This window comes from Notolepis coatsorum (assembly GCF_963971535.1).
Source record: "Notolepis coatsorum genome assembly, chromosome: 10".
In the NCBI taxonomy this organism is placed as follows: Eukaryota; Metazoa; Chordata; class Actinopteri; order Aulopiformes; family Paralepididae; genus Notolepis; species Notolepis coatsorum.
Genome location: NC_140174.1, coordinates 119,774,461 through 119,794,884, shown reverse-complemented (window position 1 = coordinate 119,794,884; position 20,424 = coordinate 119,774,461). Strand labels below are relative to the sequence as shown.

The window sequence follows — 20,424 nt, the reverse complement described above, 5'->3', positions numbered from 1 at the left end:
ATAATAATAATAATAATAACTGTTTGTATAGCACCTTTCATACAAGAATTGCAGCTCAAAGTGCTTCACAGCAGTACAAAAAGACAGGCATAAAATGAGCACAACATTGGCAGATCAAGAGCAATGCATAAAGTGCAGACATAAAGCATAAAATAGATAGCAGTAAAATAGACAAAGTCAAGGTAAGACAGAACATTAAATCACATCGTTTTTCATATTAGGATCTAAGATAAGATCTAGGGTTAACTCGATAAAATAGAATAGTAAATTAGAATTAGTAAAATAGAATAAAATAATGCAATAGTGCATTGCAATAAAATAGTTATCATCGTATTTTTCGGGAGGCCGGTAAGGAGTGCATTACAGTAGTCGAGTCGGCTTGAGATAAAGGCATGGATCTGGTTTTCAGCATCCTTTTGATTTATAAATGGCCGTACTTTAGCTATGTTTCTAAGGTGGAAGAATTATGTTTTTGTCAACTTGTTGATTGTGATTTAAAGCTTAGGTCTGAGTCTACCATAACACCAAGACTTAACTCACTCAAATACAGTTAGCAGCTGGATAGACTACAGATAGAAATGAGCTTCTGCTAAATCTGGTGCAAACATATTTTCATGTAACAATGATTAATTGTCAAAAAAAAAAAAAAATTATTTATAATATTTTTTTTATTTTTTTATTTTTAATAGATTCGGTGCTTTTCAGTAAACATTCAGGGCTTTACCCTTAGGAGTCAACGGGGCTTATTGCACCCGTGGGCGGAGAACAAAAGAATTAGAATGTCTTCTAAATGCTCAAAAGGTACATATTTTCAGAAATCGATAAAAATAGAAAAATGACCATTTCTAGTGCTTTGACATGTAATGTATACGTCTCCTTACTTGCTAAACGTAATACGACTTGTAAATATGTTTAATTCTTGCTAGATGGTATGATTGTAATTATCTCTGTTTGCGAGGAGGACTACATCGCGTCACGAAACGCACATACATGGACGCGCGCACGCACACAATAGCGGCGTGTGCGCTGTGAATAGGTGTTACACCCCCGCAGAGGCGTGAGACTGGTATCAGAGCCTACCCCCCCATCCAAATTCTAAACAACAGATTGGCTTTTCATAATATGTATGAATTATCTCTTGCAATAATATCCACGGGACTCGACTTTTTGCAGTCGTTTCTCCTGCGTGAGGAGTCTGAGGACATTCGCGGACATTCTCTCAGATAAAGAAAAAAAAAAGCTTACATACACACACACACACACTCTCGCTCTCTCTCTCTCTCAATTCAAATGGGCTTTATTTAACATTAACTACTGTATGGCAGAGTGCGTCTGTGTATACGAGGTATGAATGATCTCTCGCAGTTCATTCAAGCGGGCTACGTGAACTACATCAGCCACTGGCTGCTGTGTGACGAGTTTGCTCACCCGCGCTGTCTAAACACGGACCGCTTTAGTTGACAAGCTTACATACATTTCGGGTCATTTCATAATAGCAGTGTGGACCAGCTCTGTAACCAGCTCTGTAACAACGCATCTCGCTAGTTGACAGCTTACGCATGATGTAAAAATTGCAACGTTTCAACTAGAAAGGTAGGCTCAGTAGAGCCCAAATCTCTACCAGACGGGAGCTTTCTCTCTCTCTCTCCCTCTCTCTCTCCCTCTCTCTCTCTCTCTCTCTCTCTCTCTCTGTCTCTCTGTCTGTCTGTCTGTCTGTCTGTCTGTCTGTCTGTCTGTCTGTCTGTCTGTCTGTCTGTCTGTCTGTCTGTCTGTCTGTCTGTCTGTCTGTCTGTCTGAGAACCCAGGTTGCTTTCTAACCTATACTAAAGACATGCCTGTGAAGTGTCATCAATCACTATGGCAAGCGCACATCCGTGGACATGTACACACACACACACACACACACGCACACAAAAAAAGCTTACATACACACACACACACACTCTCGCTCTCTCTCTCAATTCAAATGGGCTTTATTTAACATTAACTACTGTATGGCAGAGTACACAAGAAAGAAAATCAGTCCATTACAGAAGGAATTTCTTGTACAGTCTTCTTGTACAGTGGGTGACAATATTGTCACAAGGAAAGATGAAATTACATACCTAGGTTTCATCCTAGAGGCAAATCTTTCCTGTGACAAAATGGAATCCAATGTAATAAAAAAAAGTAGAGAGGTGAATACATACCTGTTTTCCAGTTGGAATGTTCTTATTATGATGCCACTGTGAAGCAGCTTAGATTAGACTCTCTGCCCAGCATCCCTCATAGTCAGGCCATGGTTGATGACATGGTCCACCAAAGTTGCTCTTATATCATAATTATGCCCCCCCCCCCCCATAACTTTTGTTTGGTACATTTTAAAGTTAAATGTACCTATAGGTTTTAGGCATGGTCATATAATATGCTATCTAGCTTGTGTGTCAGTTTTGCATGATGATGCAGAAGCCCTCGAAGGCTTATGGCGGCACACGATGTGATATTTCTCTGAATCCATCCATGTGGTACTGATACAATAGTGCATATTCAGAGAGAGATATAGGGAGAGGGAGAGAGAGCAAGACACACACACACTCTCTCTCTCTCTCTCTCTCTCTCTCTCTCTCTCTCTCTCAATTCAAATGACAAGTGCTCTCTCTCTCTCTCTCTCTCTCTCTCTCTCTCTCTCTCTCTCTCTCTCATCATATTGAATTTTCAATTGCAAATCTATCACTTATAGTGAAATACCAGAGCCGATGACCCACCTGGTCTTCCAGCAGACGTAGCTGAGCTGTGTGGCATCACAGTTGTTTCTTTCTTTCTTTCTTTCTTTCTTTCTTTCTTTCTTTCTTTCTTTCTTTCTTTCTTTCTTTCTTTCTTTCTTTCTTTCTTTCTTTCTTTCTTTCTTTCTTTCTTTCTTTCTTTCTTTCTTTCTTTCTTTCTTTCTCTCTCTCTCTCTCTCTCTCTCTCTCTCTCTCTCTCTCTCTATCTCTCTATCTCTCTATCTCTCTATCTCTCTCTCTCTAAAATACACTATACTGTAAACACAGTAAAATCATGGTAATTGTGCATATGTTGGGTATTGTATGGATAATATGTAGTGGCCGCTTGTCGCTAGGCTAGGCCTCCTGCTGGGTCCATTCACTGGAATAACAAAGGAATGACTGGGCCTTAGCTCCAGGTGTGAAATGGTTCTAGTGACAATGATCACATTGAATTCTGGGAGTGTAGTTCTCTCATCAGATAGCTGAATGAACTTGGATCAAGTTCAAGTCCTATCCTGAAAAGTAGTTAGGATTTTACCAGAATGTTTGATAGGACATTGATTGAAAACTATCGTCTCAAATTTGACAATTGATGGCTTATTTTGAAGGTATGAATCTGTAATTTTACATTATGTAACAAAAAAAAAGGGAAAATTCTGAGAAGGTGGAGCTAGTTACTTTAGACCTTGAAGTAGCCCAAGTAGCCACCCCCTAGCCCCGCCCCTGCTACCGTGTATCGATTCACGTGAGATCCAACGGTGCCAATTTTCGGTAATGCAAAAAAAATATATATATCCAATGACGTCACGTTTTGTTTACCACAAAACGAAACCGCACGTTAACACTTTCCGTGCCACGGGTCCGGTGCCCCGGAACCCTGTTGCGTGCCACCACCCACTTCAATGATAGAGCTCTCATATTTGCGAACGCATAAACTATATCTTAAATTATGGCTATGTGTATAATATGGCCGTCGCTTATCAATGACTTGTTTGCAGTCAACATTGTCGAAACGGATTGTTTTTTAATCGGTTCATTTCCGTTTTATACCATTTTGAAAAACGCTCGTTTTATGAAAGATTCTGTGATAATCGCCCTTTACTGGAATATACTGGAATACAAAAAAACTTTGTAATTTTTCGGCCTATTTATGAATAGTTTTCAAATAAACGCTAGATTATCGATAGTATATGTGTACTTATGCACGCTATAGAAGCGGGCTGAAAAATCTATTATCCATTTCCTGATCAGCACACACACACACACACGCACATACACACACAGGGCCCACGTTGATATATAGGTGAAAAAAGCTCTGATTATCCCAAGACTGGTCAAATATATTCCTTACCTCAGATCAGATGTTCTCCAAAAAGATTATTCCAATTCCTAATCGCCATTCCAAATATCGATCGCGTTTATTGATCCAACGCTGGGTACTGTAAACACACATTCTCCGCTGTTCTGCGGCTCGGCAATGACTTTGATCGTCTCGGGGTACTTGTCTGACAAGTAAAATGTGGAAGCAGGATTTTTTTTTTCATGTTTTTCATTCAATCCAATCCAAAGGGGTGCAGTACCATCCGGAGACGCGATAGGGGGCGGTATTTTCCCAATGGAGCTCAGACAGAGTCCCAGTGGTAACGTGAGGCTAGATTGATGAAATATGAATGGAAATCGCTAATAAAAAAAAAAATATATCAAAAACGAGATCTCTCGTCTCGTTGGCACTGAACGGTTGGCATGAACTAACGAGAAATCTCGTCGTTCACTCAAAGTGTTAATGTGAACGACACGTGCACAATACATGTTTTCAAACTATCTTTGGGTGTTTGCAATTCATGGGGAGTATATGTCTCTGATATCTTGGTACAGTGGGCAGGTTGTTAGAAAGTACATGGCTGTAGCCACACCACTATCTCCAAACTTCCACTCCTCTTGAAACTTTCTTTTGTTATCTGCTCGCACTGCCGCGGTGGGTTTTCTTTTTAGCGGTCGGCTTACTCCTTCCATAGTTCCACATATTTGTAACCCATTTAACGTTATTAAGCTAACGTTAGCTAATCGTCGGACATAACGTTAGCTCCCTAGGCTACGGCGCAGTCAGGACAGAAGAGTAGCGGATGTGACGTCGGTAAACAAGCCACAGGCTGTTATGTAAGACCAAACACACCGCGGGGGACACAGTGAGTGTGTTACAGTGAGTACTTAATCAGCAGCAGAGTAGTTCATTGCTGCTAGATTGTTTGTTTAATCAGTTATAAATATAATGATGTGTATTTAAAAAAAAAATATCAGCAGAATCGTTTTTTTATTTAATTTTTTTGTGCACCGTTCCTGGAGATACTGCAAGACCCGGTTGATGCGTGGAGTGGACGGAGCAAGCCCCTATTCCATCTCCCTGTTCCAAAAATCTATTTAATATATGGTCCCCGGGTAGGGGACGTATCAGATATTAAACTGATAAGAACAGATACTACACTTGATCTTAGCCAAAAGGCAGAGAAGCGATCAGCAGAATAGTTAATTGCTGCTAGAGTGGTTTGTTTACCCTTGTTTTATACTTGTTATTTTGTAAAATACAATACCTTTATTTATTTTGTATTTAAATATATAGATGTGTACCTTTTTAGTTAATTTGTAAAACATATTTTTTTAAATAAACATGTAACTCCTTCCAAGCACAGCAGACACAAGTGGTTTCTTTTTACGGGTTTATTGAAAGCTTGGTCCTCCAATCCACCTCCAATCCACCGTGAAAACTTAAAACGGAGAACATAAGTCGCGTTAGGTCAACACAAACAATAATATACACAGTATGAAAAACAACACGTCAGCAAAGCAAAATACAAACAAACATTAAATACCTCGTTGGCTGCATGCTACATAAAAGTGGTTTTCATTCTTCTGTTCTTGGCAACAGTCTTGATAGTGGTAGAACCTGTACAACTCCGACCATCCCTGCCGCTTGCTCGCAGGTGCCGTAATCAGTCCCAAAGGTAAAACGCGAGAGCAGCCTAACGGGACACCATATATGACCAGACGTCAAAATGAATATACTATAAATTGTAGCAAATGAAATAAGAAAGAAAATAAGAAATGCAACATAAATACATTCTCAAATATTACACTAGACTTACAAACTCAAATAACATATAAATTATGAAACCATATAATGGCCACAGCTACAAAACATAACATTTATTTAAAGATATGTGTGTGACTGTGTATATATATATATGTTGTTCTAAATAAATAATAATAATAACTATTTGTATAGCACCTTTCATACAGGGGGTTGCAGTTCAAAGTGCTAAGTAATAATAATACATTATTTATTTATTAAATATTAAGTTTGGATTTTTTTTTTTACAACTGAGGTACTGTAGGTAGATTACATTTTTAGAGACTAAAGTACAGAAAAAAGGTACCGTTGGGTACCGGTATCGATTCAAATGTGAAAGGTACCCATCCCTAATGAGTGGTGTGTGGGCGGCTGAGTCAGAGTTGTGTCACTGGGTCTAACGCTGTCCCTCGGAGCAGCATGTGTATAAAGCAGCACCTCCCTCCACGCTGGAACAATGGGTGTAGTAGTTCCAGCTTTCCTCTGTTGCCCCACTCCGCCTCAGGAGGGCGGATGTTATCGCTCCCGTCTGCTTCCTGTTGGCCAGGCTGACCGCCAATCAGAGGCCTGGCACCTGTGATAAGTCCGCTGCTGAACAGCTCTGTTCCCAGAGCAGGTTTAAGTAGAGGCTGGCAGGCCAGGACCCGGGTGGTCCCAGTCCCAGAGCAGGTTTAAGTAGAGGCTGACAGGCCAGGACCCTGTTATAATACTTACTAATACTTGATCATACTTACTAATACTTGATAATACTTACTAATACTTACTAATACTTAATACTTGATAATACTTACTAATACCTTTTTTTTTATCCACTTTTTCTCCCATTTTCTATTTTTCTCCCATCCCAATTTTTCGTATCATCCAATTCAACCCTCCCCTGTCTTTGAACGCTGTTTCTTGCCTCCCACAAGCCGGCTGCAATGTGGACTAAGTCATACATAGCACGAGTCCCCTCCGGTACTCCGATACTCGCAGTCGCATTTTTCCACCTGCGCGGCTCGATCTTTCAGCGTCGGGGGTCTGGGCTTTGGAGGGGCCCCGCCCCCGTCGCTTCCTGATTCTACTGCGCAGGCGCACCAACCGACCTGTAGGAGTCGCTGTCCACAACGCTCGATCCCCACCCATCAGTTTCCCTCCCCCTAATACTGCCAATGTGTATTAGTACGGACGACCAGCTAAACTGAAAGCAATGTGGAGCGCTGGGCTCGAACAGGGAGGCAAACCTGTTCGAGCCCAGTCTCCAGTATTCGTGGTGAGCGCCTTGCCCACTGCACCACGTAGTCGCCCCCACTTACTAATACTTGATAATACTTACTAATACCTGCTAATACTTACTAATACTTACTAATACTTGATAATACTTACTAATACTTTATAATACTTACTAATTAATACTTACTAATACTTGATAATACTTACTATAAATAAGAAATAAAAACTTGTTTTAAGCAAATGTGTCCTTGAAACAAGTAACATAATCTACCAGTGCAGTAAGCACATTTTGGCTTAGTAAGATTTCTTGAAATAAGCAAAAATATATATATATATGGTTCAACCTCCTGATTGTAGATAATATAGTAACGTTGATAAATAGACAATGTTGACACACTTTTTCAAACAACTGTCAAGTCTCTCAGACTATTCTCCACCCCTTTTCAACATCAACGTCAGTGTGAATGGCGTTTCCTGAGCTAGGCTGAGATCTTGGGGGAAATTACATAGATGCGCCTTGCCGTTTGGCCTTTGAGGTCTTCAGATTAACAAGCTGTTCAGAATGATTGCCCTTGGTGATGTCATGAGGGGAACACAGGCAATTAATTAGCTTTAATGAATCAGTTAGCTGTGCTTTTTGGAGCCAGGAACACTGCCTACTTAATGTACTGCCCAGTCTGTAACGGTGTGGTGTAGCCAGGAACACTGCCTACCTAATGTACTGCCCAGTCTGTAACGGTGTGGTGTAGCCAGGAACACTGCCTACCTAATGTACTGCCCAGTCTGTAACGGTGTGGTGTAGCCAGGAACACTGCCTACCTAATGTTCTGCCCAGTTTGTAAAGGTGTGGTGTAGCCAGGAACACTGCCTACCTAATGTTCTGCCCAGTTTGTAAAGGTGTTTCACTCTTGGGTGTGGTGTCGGGCAGGAAAGGAAATAATTAATAAAAGATTTTGTGAGTGCTACACCCACCGAAAAACGGCATGTTCAATACAATAAATGTGATTGTTTAGACTAGATTCTTTGTGAAAAACAACATGTTCAATACAATAAATGTGATTGTTTAGACTAGATACCATTATCTGAATAAAAAAAAACTAACCTTACTCTCATGCACTTGTCCTAATAAACTAACCTACACTGTAGCACTCAACACTTTGATGAACATTGTTACTCAGCTGATAGAGTTGTGCCCTTCCTGATGACTTGTCGTACAGAACATGTAAGTCGCTTTGGATAAAAGCGTCAGCTAAATGACTAAATGTATGTAAATGTAGATTATTTGTGGAAAAAACAGCATGTTCAATACAATAAATGGGATTGTTTAGACTAGATTCTTTGTGAAAAACAGCATGTTCTTTTTTTTTACCAAATGTTTTTTTATTTTCCCTTTTTTTACATAAAACAAGACAAACAATACAATAACAGTAATAATCAACGATAAATCACAGGACAATAACAGAAATAATAATAACAATAATGACAGTCCAGTAATTAAATCAGAATGAAAGTAGATTAAAAGACATACAAATAATAAATACAATACATTGCTCTTGCTCGCTCTTGCATCATGCAAGCCATTCTGAAGAAGGTGTGTTCACACCGAAACGTCATGATTACAGGCTGCCAATAAATTTGGAAAAACCTGGAGTGCGTGCCTGGACATTGTTTCCCTATTTTTATGTATGATATTAGAGGTTACAGCACCCAGTGTCAAGTCTAGTGAGGTGAGCGCGTTCTACTACTTTTTTCATCGAAGATATCCCCCAATGTGTGTATGCCTTTCTTTTCCCATCTAGGATATCTGATAGGTTGTTGTGCAATAATGATTAAATTGTTATTAAATAGGGGAGAATGCCTGTGCCATTTATGGTGGTTAGTACACTTTTTCTGTGTGTCACGCCATATCCGGATCACATGTGTAATAAGAAGGCCATATCTCAAGTTGCATTGCTTAATTGATAAGTTGGTGTACACTATATCCTGCAGTCTATGTGGTGCCACTATGTTCTCCTCTAATGGTCTCCAGGATACCGATGCTTGAGAATAAAACCAGGTGATCAGTGGTCTTAAAGAGAACGCTTTAAAGTAATAGTAGAAGTCTGGAAAGGCTAAACCCTGTCGGTTTTATTTCTCTGTGCAGTGGATCTTTTTAATCGTGGACGTTTGTTGTTCCAAATAAATGTATATGCAGCGGAGTGTAGTTTTTGCCAGTAACCAACGGGAGGGGGTAACGGCAACATCGAGCTGATGAAGTTAATTCTGGGCAAAACATTCATCTTAACTATTGACACTCTGGCCTGTAATGAGTTTTTTAATTTTGACCACCTGCCGAAGTCATTTGTGATCCTGTCTAGCAATCCGGAGTAATTATACTTCACCGTTTGGCTTATCGTAGGGGAGAGAGCAGATGGTGGAGGTAAACGGTACCCTATCCCCCCCCCTCACAGTAAGCTGTGGTGTTCCACAAGGAAGCATACTAGGTCCGCTACTGTTCCTAATTTATGCAAATGACATGTCGTCAGCTTGTGACTGCAACTTGTTCCTGTTTGCGGACGACTCAGCCCTGCTGGTCTCTGACAAGAACAAGTTACAGGTTGAAAAAACCCTCAGCTCAGAACTAGGCAAAATCTGCATATGGCTCGCTGATAACAAACTATCATTACACATGGGCAAAACAGAGTCCATTCTCTTCGGTTCAAATAACAAACTCAGCAAGACCGACGGCTTCTCAGTTACAGTGGGTGACAATATTGTCACAAGGAAAGAAGATATTACCTACCTGGGTTCCATCCTAGAGGCAAATCTTTCCTGTGACAAAATGGCATCCAATGTAATAAAAAAAGTCAACCAACGAACTCGATTCTTGTACCGGATCTCCTCACTGGTAAACAAGAATACCCTGAAGACTCTAGCAGGAGCACTCATTCAAGGGTACTACGCCTATGCTTGCACCTCATGGTACCAAAGCACCTCAAAGGCGCTAAAAACAAAATTACAAACATCTCAAAACAAACTGGTCAGACTACTGCTTGACCTTACTCCTAGAACCCACCTCACCCCTGCCCACTTTGACAACCTAGGATGGCTTAGAGTAGACGACAGAGTACAGCAACTTGCAATGGGCCTGGTCTACAAGATACACTACACGACCAAGGTACCCATGTACATGACAAAATACTTCCCAAAGGTCAGTGAATACCACGATCACAACACCAGAGGGAGCTCCACAAATCATGTTAAACCCAGATTCGGCTCAAACAAGGGACTAAACACGTTTCGCAATTATGCCACATCAATGTGGAACGCCCTACCCAAAGCTGTAAAGGAATGTGAATCACTACCCACTTTCAAAAACACTCTCAAAAAACACCTAAGGGAGACTGCAACTCGAAACTGGCCCCTGTAAATGTCCGAACACAACCCCCTCCAATGTACAGTAAATTACCAAGTATGGTCTTGTCAATAATCCAATGTACAGTTTTGTTTGTACAGTTGTACAGTGTCCCCCACCCACCCCCCCTACCCAACCCCCCCCCCCCCCCCCCCCACTCCTACCCAACCCCCCCCCCCCCCCCACCCACCCAACCACCTCCAATGTACAGTCCCCCCCCACCCCCACCTACCCAATCCAGTGTACAGTTTCTACGTCAAATGTATATACTTTTTACCATTTATACCATTTTTCTGGACTCTTTTTGTATCACAAACAGTACTGTAATTGCAAATCTGGTATGTCATAAATGTATAGATGTAGCAGTACTGTCTATCTGTATGTCATGTATGTCATATATGTTACGATGAATTGAAAATGGGGGACCCTGATGTAAACAAGACGAAAGTCTTTCTCTGGTCTGCATCCCCTTAACAATTGTATGTATTGAGCTGTACTATACTGTACCCATTCTGCAATCTGTTAATAAAGTTTTCAATCAATTCAATTCAATCAATCAATCGTAGGGAATATTTCAACTCCAAGACATCTAAAGTGTTCTACCATGGGTATATTTTCTGGGAGGGTGGTAGCCTTCGCAGTCACATTGAGTGGAAGGAAGGCCGATTTTGGCCAGTTTATCTTAAATCCCGATAGATTGCCAAAATCATCTATTACTTTTAGAAGATGAGGTAGGGAGGTGGCAGGGTTTTGCATGAACAAGATTACATCGTCTGCATATAAGCTAATATGATTCTGTGTGCCCTTAATTGAGATCGGTGCTATGGACTGGGATTGTCTTATATACTGTGCTAAAGGTTCTAGGGATAGAGCAAATAGTCCGGGACTAAGAGGACGAGCGCGACACAGGGAAGTGTGGAGTAGGCTTGGGCGGTATGACTGTATTACGGTATACCAGGGTATTTAGAAATCCCGACGGTATTGAAAATCAATACCGTCAAAATCACAGATGCGTTTCAGTTTCTATTACAGTGAAACGGAGTTTTGACAGTGGTTGGTTGTAGTGCACACACGCGCTAGCAGAGGGCGAGACCAGTCCTCACTAGTGGAGCGAGCACACGCAGAGCTGGTTGTCTACACACAGGAGGAGGGGAAACCCCGCTTCAGTGGTGGAAATTAAATGAGACACGCTTACCGTTGCTGGTGCTGCGGGCTAACTGGCTATTCTGAGAGCTAACTGTTGTGTATGTGGATCACAACGGTGTTCACGTTTTACGGTAATGTTGCGACAGTGCTGTGAAAATACCGTAAAGCGTTGTGGTAACGAGAGTTGGTGTGTGTTGTTGTGCACTGGTGGAGCAAGCAAATAAACGGTCAAACGTTACGTCGCAGTCCGGTGCGTTTTTGAATACACAATACTAACGTTACTAGTACTACGGTGCTGCAGGCTAACTGGCTACCATTCTGAGAGCTAACGATAGTAGCACTAGATGCTGCAGGCTTCTGGCTACCTTCTGAGAGCTAACGATAGTAGCACCGTGATTTGTTTACTTTGTAACACGGGTTGCCACCCCCCCCCCCCCCCCCCCCGCTGATGAAAATGAAAGTCATACCATCATATACCGTATACCGGGGTATTATGTCAGCAAGGTATGATGGTGTGAAAAAAATTATACCGCCCAAGCCTAGTGTGGAGAGCAGAGAATTTACCTGTTAAAATCATGGCCAATGGATCTGTATATAGTACTTTGATCATATGAATGAACCCATCACCTAACCCCATCCTTCTAAGTACTGTCCATAAATAAGACCATTCCAACCTGTCAAAGGCTTTCATCGTGTCTAAGGATAATACAGCTGTAGGAGGCGCGGCATCCTTGCTGGCATCTATCGCATGCAGTAACCGTCTAATATTATCCGTGATCAGGCGGCCTCTTATGAAGCCTGTCTGATCAGGGTGAACTAAAGATGTCATATGCTTTTGAAGTCGGCGTAGAGCTTGAGATCGGTTCCAAGGAGGCTTAAGGGTCTATAACTGCCGCATTCAGTGGGGTCTTTGTCTTTCTTAAGTAGGACAGATAAGAGTACCATATTGACATCCCTGGAGAAGTTCCCCTCTTTGACTGAGTGTAAAATCATATCAAGTAATAGGGGTCCAATTACATCCCAGCATGAGAGGTACAGTTCGGGGTGGAATGCCGTCCCAGCCAGGGGCCTTACCACTTTGCAAGTCAGAAATAGTCTCCCTAAGTTCCTCTAGTGTAATAGGTGCATCTAACCGTTTAGCGTCTTCCTCTTGAGAGTTGAGGTAAGTCAATTTGATCAAGGAATGTCTCCAGTTTATTATGATCGAAGATCACTTCTGACTCGTACAGGTTAGAGTAAAACGTACGAAAAGTCTCGATTTTTTTGGGGTCTGTGATAACCATTCCCTGTTGGTCCTTGATGGTAGGGATATCAGCAAATTGTTCACTGGATCGTATCTTCATAGCTAGTAGGTGACTAGGTTTAGAGCCATGAAAGTAATAATGTTGTCTTGTTCTTGTTGTAATGAGGTGTTTAGGAGAAGTGGGTAGGATTCAAGCGCAGGACAATGATGGGTGAGAGAGAGACGAGCATGAGTCGAAGTTGCAGATAACCAGGCTTTTACTGAGCAAGTCAACAAGGCACACGTTACAGGGGTACAAAACAAAACAAACTTAAAACACGGGAACAAAAACCTCAGGAGGGCTGGAAAAGGTGGCTAGGAAGCAGGAACGGACTCACAGGGGAAATACAGAATAACAAGGCTTTCACGAAGGATAAGCAGAGTAGCACGACAGGATAACACCGGGGAGACATAACACAGCACGGAAAGGTACTGCGACCGGATAACCAAACAATGGCGCGACACTGGTAGACAGGGAGTGGCATGAATATATACAGGTACTGATTATGATGGAAAATGATGGAAATGACATATGATGTCCCTGAGCAATGACCGGAGTGTTGAATGTCCCGTGACTAAGACGGGGAGGACGTGACCCTCTTTGCGCCGCCCCTGTGCCTCAAATAGATCCGCTATCAACTCTATCTTTAATCTTTCAAAATGTTCAGTTGCTATCGCTATTAGCTCTATCTTTAATCTTTCAAAATGTACAGTTGCTATTGCATGCACTCATCTGTGTTTCACTACACACATGAGTGCATGCTTACCAACTGTCCGTCTGCAACACTACTATCACCAACATCTAAGAAGGGAGATCCCCCCTTGAATGGCCCTTCTAAGGTTTCTCTCCTCCACACTGCCTGTGGAACTTTTTTCCCTATTGTTAGGTTTTAGTGAGTTTTTCCTTACCTTCGCGTGGGGTATGTCTGGGAGTGCTTGCATTCTTTCATTTATTTGCATTCATCTAAAAATGTTTGGACCTTATGGTGTTCTTGTTCTGTTCTTGACTTATTGTTATGTTTTCTTCTTGACTTGTTTAAAGAAGACCTGTACGGCCCATGGGGACATTAACGTGTGTTGTCGGGCCCTATAAATAAATTTGATTTGATTTTGATTTGAAAACAGCTGGGGCTGACAGACACAAGAATACTAATACAACACTGGGAATACAGGGCTAGCCGAACATATGAATATGAATACACACACAGGGAACAACAGGCTAGACTAGGACATAAGGACTAATGGGAGATACACAGGGAGCATGATATAAATGATAGACAACAGACTTGACAGAATAGGTAAATAAAGACCCATACAAAGGGCGGCGGCCTGTAGCACCGCAAACAGACCGCCCGGGGGCGGCAGAGGATTGTTCAGAGTTCAGATTATGACCGTTCTGTGTATTTGAAATTCAGATTGTTGTCTTAAAATGGAGTTAATCTCCTTTTTCAACACTTTAATTTGAGACTCCAGTCGAGTTGCGTTGTAAAGAGGAGAACAACGAGGAATGAAGCACTTCCAGTTCTACCAATTTGGATAGACGTTTGCGGAGGTTGGAGGCAAAGATAGTAGTGTTATTCCTGTCCATAAAGTTCTGGGGTCTTGTACCGAACCCGCATTAAACTGCAGGAATTCCATGAGTTTAACTTTAAATTGCAGGATGAATTCATAGTTTTTCAGCAATGTCGAGTTAAAGCGCCATCTTGGGGCTCGGGATGTCATTCTACTGATTGAGCCCTTTAGGAGTAAATACTTGTGGTCTGACAGTGCAATGGGCCCCATTTCAACGTTAAAGCTATCAAATAGTCTAGGGGATGCAAAAACATTATCTATTCTAGAAAAGGTCCTGTGTCTTGCTGAGAGAAAGGAGAAATCTCGCACCGTTGGATTGAGCGATCGCCACAAATCAGTTACTCCTGTGTCCTTGGACCAGGCCTGTAGTGCCGTAAGGGGACCGTTTCTGGTCATAGGTTGTGGTGAGACTAGATGTATCAATCGAGGGATCCCAGATGGCATTAAAATCCGCACCAATTATAAATGAATACTCAGGGAGATCTAGCATCGCTCTAGTAAGTGAAGCATAGAAGATAGCGTCATAAACATTAGGGGCATAAGCCACTACCAAAGCAATTTTCCTGTTAAAGTAATCTATCTTAGCAATAGTTACTCGACCATCTGCATCAGACCATATGTCTATTAATTTAATATTCAACTTCCGTTTAGTTACTATAGCTACCCCACGGGACTTGGTGCCAAAGGAGGAGGAGTTTATGTTTTGATATACTTTATCCGCCAGCTTTACATTGTCAGCCAATAAAAGATGCGTTTCACTTAAAAGAGCCACATCAACCTGTTGTCTTTTCATCCGTTAAAACGCTTGTGCGTTTATGATTAATATTAAGACCCCCTGTATTCCAAATCAAGATATTGAAATTAGCCATAGTCTGTACAGGTTGTAGTATGCCTGAGTGTAAATCGTCTGGAGTAGCACTTCATAATAGATATATATCAAACTGTTAAGGTCCTGTTGAGATCCGAGCATGAGCGTAAATACAAACATATAAAACAAAAAAACACATAACCCCCCATTCCCACCCCCTCCCCCCCTTTAAAATACTTAACCAGTATCCCCATATCGAGCATATCAACCATAACGACCCTATGCATATTACCATAGGGTCTAAAACTCTCAAATCTACCATAAGCAGATTATTCTCTCAGTGGCTGCTAGCCACTCTCCCTTTAAAATAAAAAAAGAGATACATTTGTTTTTTTAAATAAAAAAGTCATGGCTCAAAAAGTAGAGTACATTCACTTAAACCTTATAAGAACATGGCTAAGTTTAAACACGCAGAAGAATGAGAAAAAAAGCCTAGCATTGGAATTAATGCAAAAGAAAAGAAAAGAAGGAGGGGTTATAATACGTGTGCAGTGCGTCCACCAGGCCAGGGGAGGGCGATGTTCCGCTATGAAGACTGTTGTTTCCTCTGATGATGACCTATGCCGTGTGTGTGGTTAGCAGCATAGATATCTATAGAACACTTCTATATATATCTATGGTTAGCAGAACGTATGTAGAGGTTACAGAACATTCCATCTTAGTAAAAGTGCACTTAGTCCATCGTATCAGGAGAGGGCGCTGTGCAACAGTTCGTCTGACATTCTAGCATCTTCTCTGTATTGTTCCAATTTTAGTATATGTCTAGCCGAAGCTTCTACTATGTCGACAACAAGTAATAGTAGATGATGAAGCTGGCGGTGGAAACTACTATATGTCGAGTAAGTAGCTGGCAGAACGTGTCTGAAACGTTAATGGATCTTGAAGTCTAATAAAAATATGTACACACACAAAGAATACATAAAAAAAAAACCTTCACGGACCCACAGAGGTATTAAGCCAAGTCATGGCTCGACATAAATGACATGCATAAAAGTCATAGATCATTTAAACAGAGCTAACGTTTATCTCCCCAGCCTTAGTGGACGTTCAATGGTTATCAAAATAAAACCGACCAACCCCCCTTATATCAGATGTTGCGAAACATTTAAATAAAGTATCTAGGCGATATCCAGTGTCACATAGTTAACCTATTTATAAAAAAAAAAGTTATCAAAATGTATATGACGCCGTTTGGTGTTTAAGCCATAACGAAGTGCTAACTGCACAAAAACAATATACTGTAGCCTATGACGTGGTGTCCTCTTGTTTCTTCAAGAAGGTTGTGGCTTCCTCAGGCGAGGGAATATGTATCCTCACTCCTTCTTTGGTGATGATGAACAGCTTCACAGGGTACTGGAGAGAAGGTTTGAAACCTTGATTGTAGAGTAAGGGCATGACTGTCTTGTAACGGGAACGCTGCTCCACGACTTCGGGGCAGTAATCATCATAGAATTGGACTATGTGCCCTCCGTATACCAGTTTACCCCTCCTCTTCCATGCCTCTCGAACAATCATTTCTTTTATTCCAATTTGACGTAAGCTAGCAATAACTATTCTAGGTCTGGAGTTATTTGTAGCTTTGGCTCCGATTCTGTAACACTGATCCAATTCGGGTGTCCTAGGGAGGATCTCCGCCCCCAGAATTTCAACCAGTACCTTTGCCAAGACATTGGGTTGGTCGCAACTCACGGACTCATCCAGTCCTATTATGCAAATATTAGGTCGACGGAGTCGGTATTCAACGTCGGCTAGCTTAGCCATTAGCTTATCGTTGATTCCTTCTATATCTTCACATCTAGCATCCATCACATCCACCTTCTCAGTGCAAATACTCAATCCGGTTTCCATATCGTTTAGACGAATGGTCTGTGCACCAACCGTTACCCATAGGTTGTCGATTTTGGATTCGATAGATTCTTTGGTAGAGGCAACTTGGTTGGTTAGGGAGTGTAAACCTTCCGTTATGGTGCGCTCGAGCTTAAGCTGGGATTGCGTGAGCTTGATCTGGGATTGCTCTGATCTGATCTGGGATTGCGTTAGCTCTTCGATTAGCTTAGCAATAGATTCCATATCGGTGGAAGCGTCATCTTTCTTTGTCTCGCTTGCTTTCTTCGGTGCCATTGTGGTTCTTTCAGTCAATATAGTTAGTTGGAAACCTAAGGTGATGTATACATACAGGTTTAAATGAGTTGGGAGTATAAAAAGAGGCGTTTGAAGTCAAAATATAAAAAACGGGAGTAGCAGCTTAGCAGAGTGCGACTTACATCCTCGAACTGGAACCGAAAAACAGCATGTTCAATACAATAAATGGGATTGTTTAGACTAGATCCAAACATGTTCCACAGATTCAAGGACGTCGTAAAAAACTGTACAGTTGAGAAGATACATAATAATGTCTCCGATTAACTGTACAGTGAGATTTGGTTTCCTCTATCTTTCTTTCTTCTACAGAAGGCTAAGCTTCTGTAGTGTGGTAGTGAAAGTCAAGTCAAGTCATCTTTATTTCTATAGCACATTTACAAATGACTAAAGCCAAACCAAAGTGCTTTACAGGTACATGATAAAAACACATACACTACAGTAATAAGTGTGTGTGTGCGTGTGTGTGTGTGTGTGGTCCTCCAGACCCTGGTAGAGTACGGCTCCAACGTCACGACCCAGAACCAGCAGGGGGAGAGGCCTTCCCAGAGTGCCGAGCGGCAGGGACACACCACCTGCGCCCGCTACCTGGTCGTCGTGGAAACCTGCATGTCTCTGGCCTCACAGGTGGTCAAGCTGACCAAACAGCTCAACGAGTGAGTTAGCGCACACACACACACACACACACACACACACTACCACACACACACTACAGACCTGCCAACGTGTGCGCATTTTGTGTACCAACCACGCAATTCTTGGTCAAAATTCATTTTTTCTTTTCATTCTTTCTTCCTTCTTTTAATTCTTTCTTTCTTTCAATTCTTTCTTTTTAAATTCTTTCCTTCTTCTTTTAATTCTTTCTTTCTTTTAATTCTTCCTTTCTTTCTTTTAATTCTTTCTTCTTTTAATTCTTTCTTTTTAAATTCTTTCCTTTTAATTCTTTTTCATTCTTTCTTTTAATTCTTCTTTTAATTCGTTCTTCTTTTAATTCTTTCTTTCTTCTTTTAATTCTTTCTTTTAATTCTGTCTTCTTTTAATTATTTTTCTTTCTTTTCTTTCTTCATGTTAAAGTCATGTGCTTGTTGTTTTTCAGACAAAGCACAGAGAGGATGGCTCTGCAGAGCCAACTACAGATCCTTCTAGATCCTTCTAAAGGAGAGCGCAGTCCCAAGGGATCCCCAAGGTAACACACACACGTACACACACACTATTCACACACATACACATTGTGAAAATAAAGAAAAAAACGTCTTTGCTCTGACTCCAGTTCCCATCAGCCCTCGGAGGAGGCGTGGCCAGAGATGACGCTGACAGCCGAGGGGACTCCCGGAGACAGCCATTGGGTGGTTCGACAGGGGGGTGTGGCGCCCGAGGCCCCGCCCCCTCGGAGGGTGGGTCTGGTGGAGAGGAGGGAACTCAAGCTGGCCAGACTCAAGCAGATCATGCAGCGCTCCCTCAGCGAATCGGATTCAGACGTCTACCCGCCGGAGGAGGGGAAAAGCCACGGAGCCCCGCCCCCAACAAGCGCAGGAGCGCGACCCGATAGGCCGAGTCACCTTCCCATCGCGGAGGAGGAGCCAGCGGCCGCGGGCCTCGTGGTGACGAGGAAGCCCCTCCCCTCCTCAGAACGGAAGCAGGCCTTCGCTCAAGGCTCCAAGTCAGCCGAGAGCAGCGCGGGCTGCGACCCCTCCCCCACCGCCGGTGATCCCGACGCAGAGGCTCCCGGCGACGCCCCCCACCACGACCCTGGCGGCGGCGGCCAGAAGGCGGCCACCAGCCCCAAGAGCGCCCTGAAGTCGCCGTCTGCGCGCCGCAAGACCTCGCAGAACCTCAAGCTCCGGGTGACCTTCGACGAGCAGGTCGTCCACAAGAGCGCCAACCCCTCGGAGGCGGAGCCCCAGGCCGCCAAGGGGCATCATGGGAAGGAGAGGACGCAGACTGGTGGCTCCGAGGGCAACAAGCGGCCGTTCGGGACCTTCCGCTCCATCATGGAGTCGCTGAGCGGCGGGAGTAACCACGGCAACAGCAGCGGGAGCCAACCGGCCGCCGCCCTCAAACACTCCGGCTCCTCCGGGACGTCCGGCGGCAAACTGAACTCGCCCGGCAAGAAGCCGACGGAACCAGCCAAAACCAGCCCGGCGGCGGGCGGCAAGGGCAAGAGCAAGACCAGTAACGTTTAGCTAACGAGGAATAAAGAGCAAGACCGGTAACGTTTAGCTAACGAGGAATAAAGAGCAAGACCGGTAACGTTTAGCTAACGAGGAATAAAGAGCAAGACCGGTAACGTTTAGCTAACGAGGAATAAAGAGAGAGACCGGTAACGTTTCGCTAACGAGGAATAAAGAGCAAGACCGGTAACGTTTAGCTAACGAGGAATAAAGAGCAAGACCGGTAACGTTTAGCTAACGAGGAATAAAGAGAGAGACCGGTAACGTTTCGCTAACGAGGAATAAAGAGCAAGACCGGTAACGTTTAGCTAACGAGGAATAAAGAGCAAGACCGGTAACGTTTAGCTAACGAGGAATAAAGAGAGAGACCGGTAACGTTTAGCACTCAGGCCATGTCCAGACAAAACCGATTTCGGTCCTATCAGTCAAAGTATTTTATCGTATGCACCTTTCATCCACACGGAACTGCGTTCTGGTAGCCTGAATACGCTATTGTCTGAGACCGGCTCCCAGAGTGGGAAAATCTGAAGCCCCCCTTGCGTCGCCGTCTTTACAAGCCTATACGCTTCTTTTCCTGAACCGATGACGCGATAGCCCACCTCTTCCTTAACCCGCGTGTGCAAACTCAGCCAACATCACAACAACAATGGCATCGTACAGAGTAGTTGCGTTTGTGTTACAGAAGCAATTGAGCTTGATCGGGCTTTTATAGCTAAATGTACTGCCCCTGTCCTACCACCGTCAACAACAGATTGACATCTCCCTTAATCCG

The 20,424-nt window shown here is 42.8% G+C and overlaps 1 protein-coding gene across 1 annotated transcript in view; it reads left to right on the top strand.

The window, feature by feature from the left end:
* The window catches only part of sncaip (synuclein, alpha interacting protein), a gene marked incomplete at its 3' end in the record, with an annotated part of 49,260 nt that extends 29,596 nt beyond the window's left edge, over window positions 1-19,664 (top strand). Inside the window, exons 10-12 of the mRNA XM_084323161.1 lie at window positions 17,968-18,137; window positions 18,578-18,667; window positions 18,752-19,664. Of these exons, the coding sequence (XP_084179287.1) occupies window positions 17,968-18,137; window positions 18,578-18,667; window positions 18,752-19,664 (1,173 nt within the window). The remainder of the gene's footprint in view (window positions 1-17,967; window positions 18,138-18,577; window positions 18,668-18,751) is intronic.
* Between the last annotated feature and the right edge of the window lie 760 nt (window positions 19,665-20,424).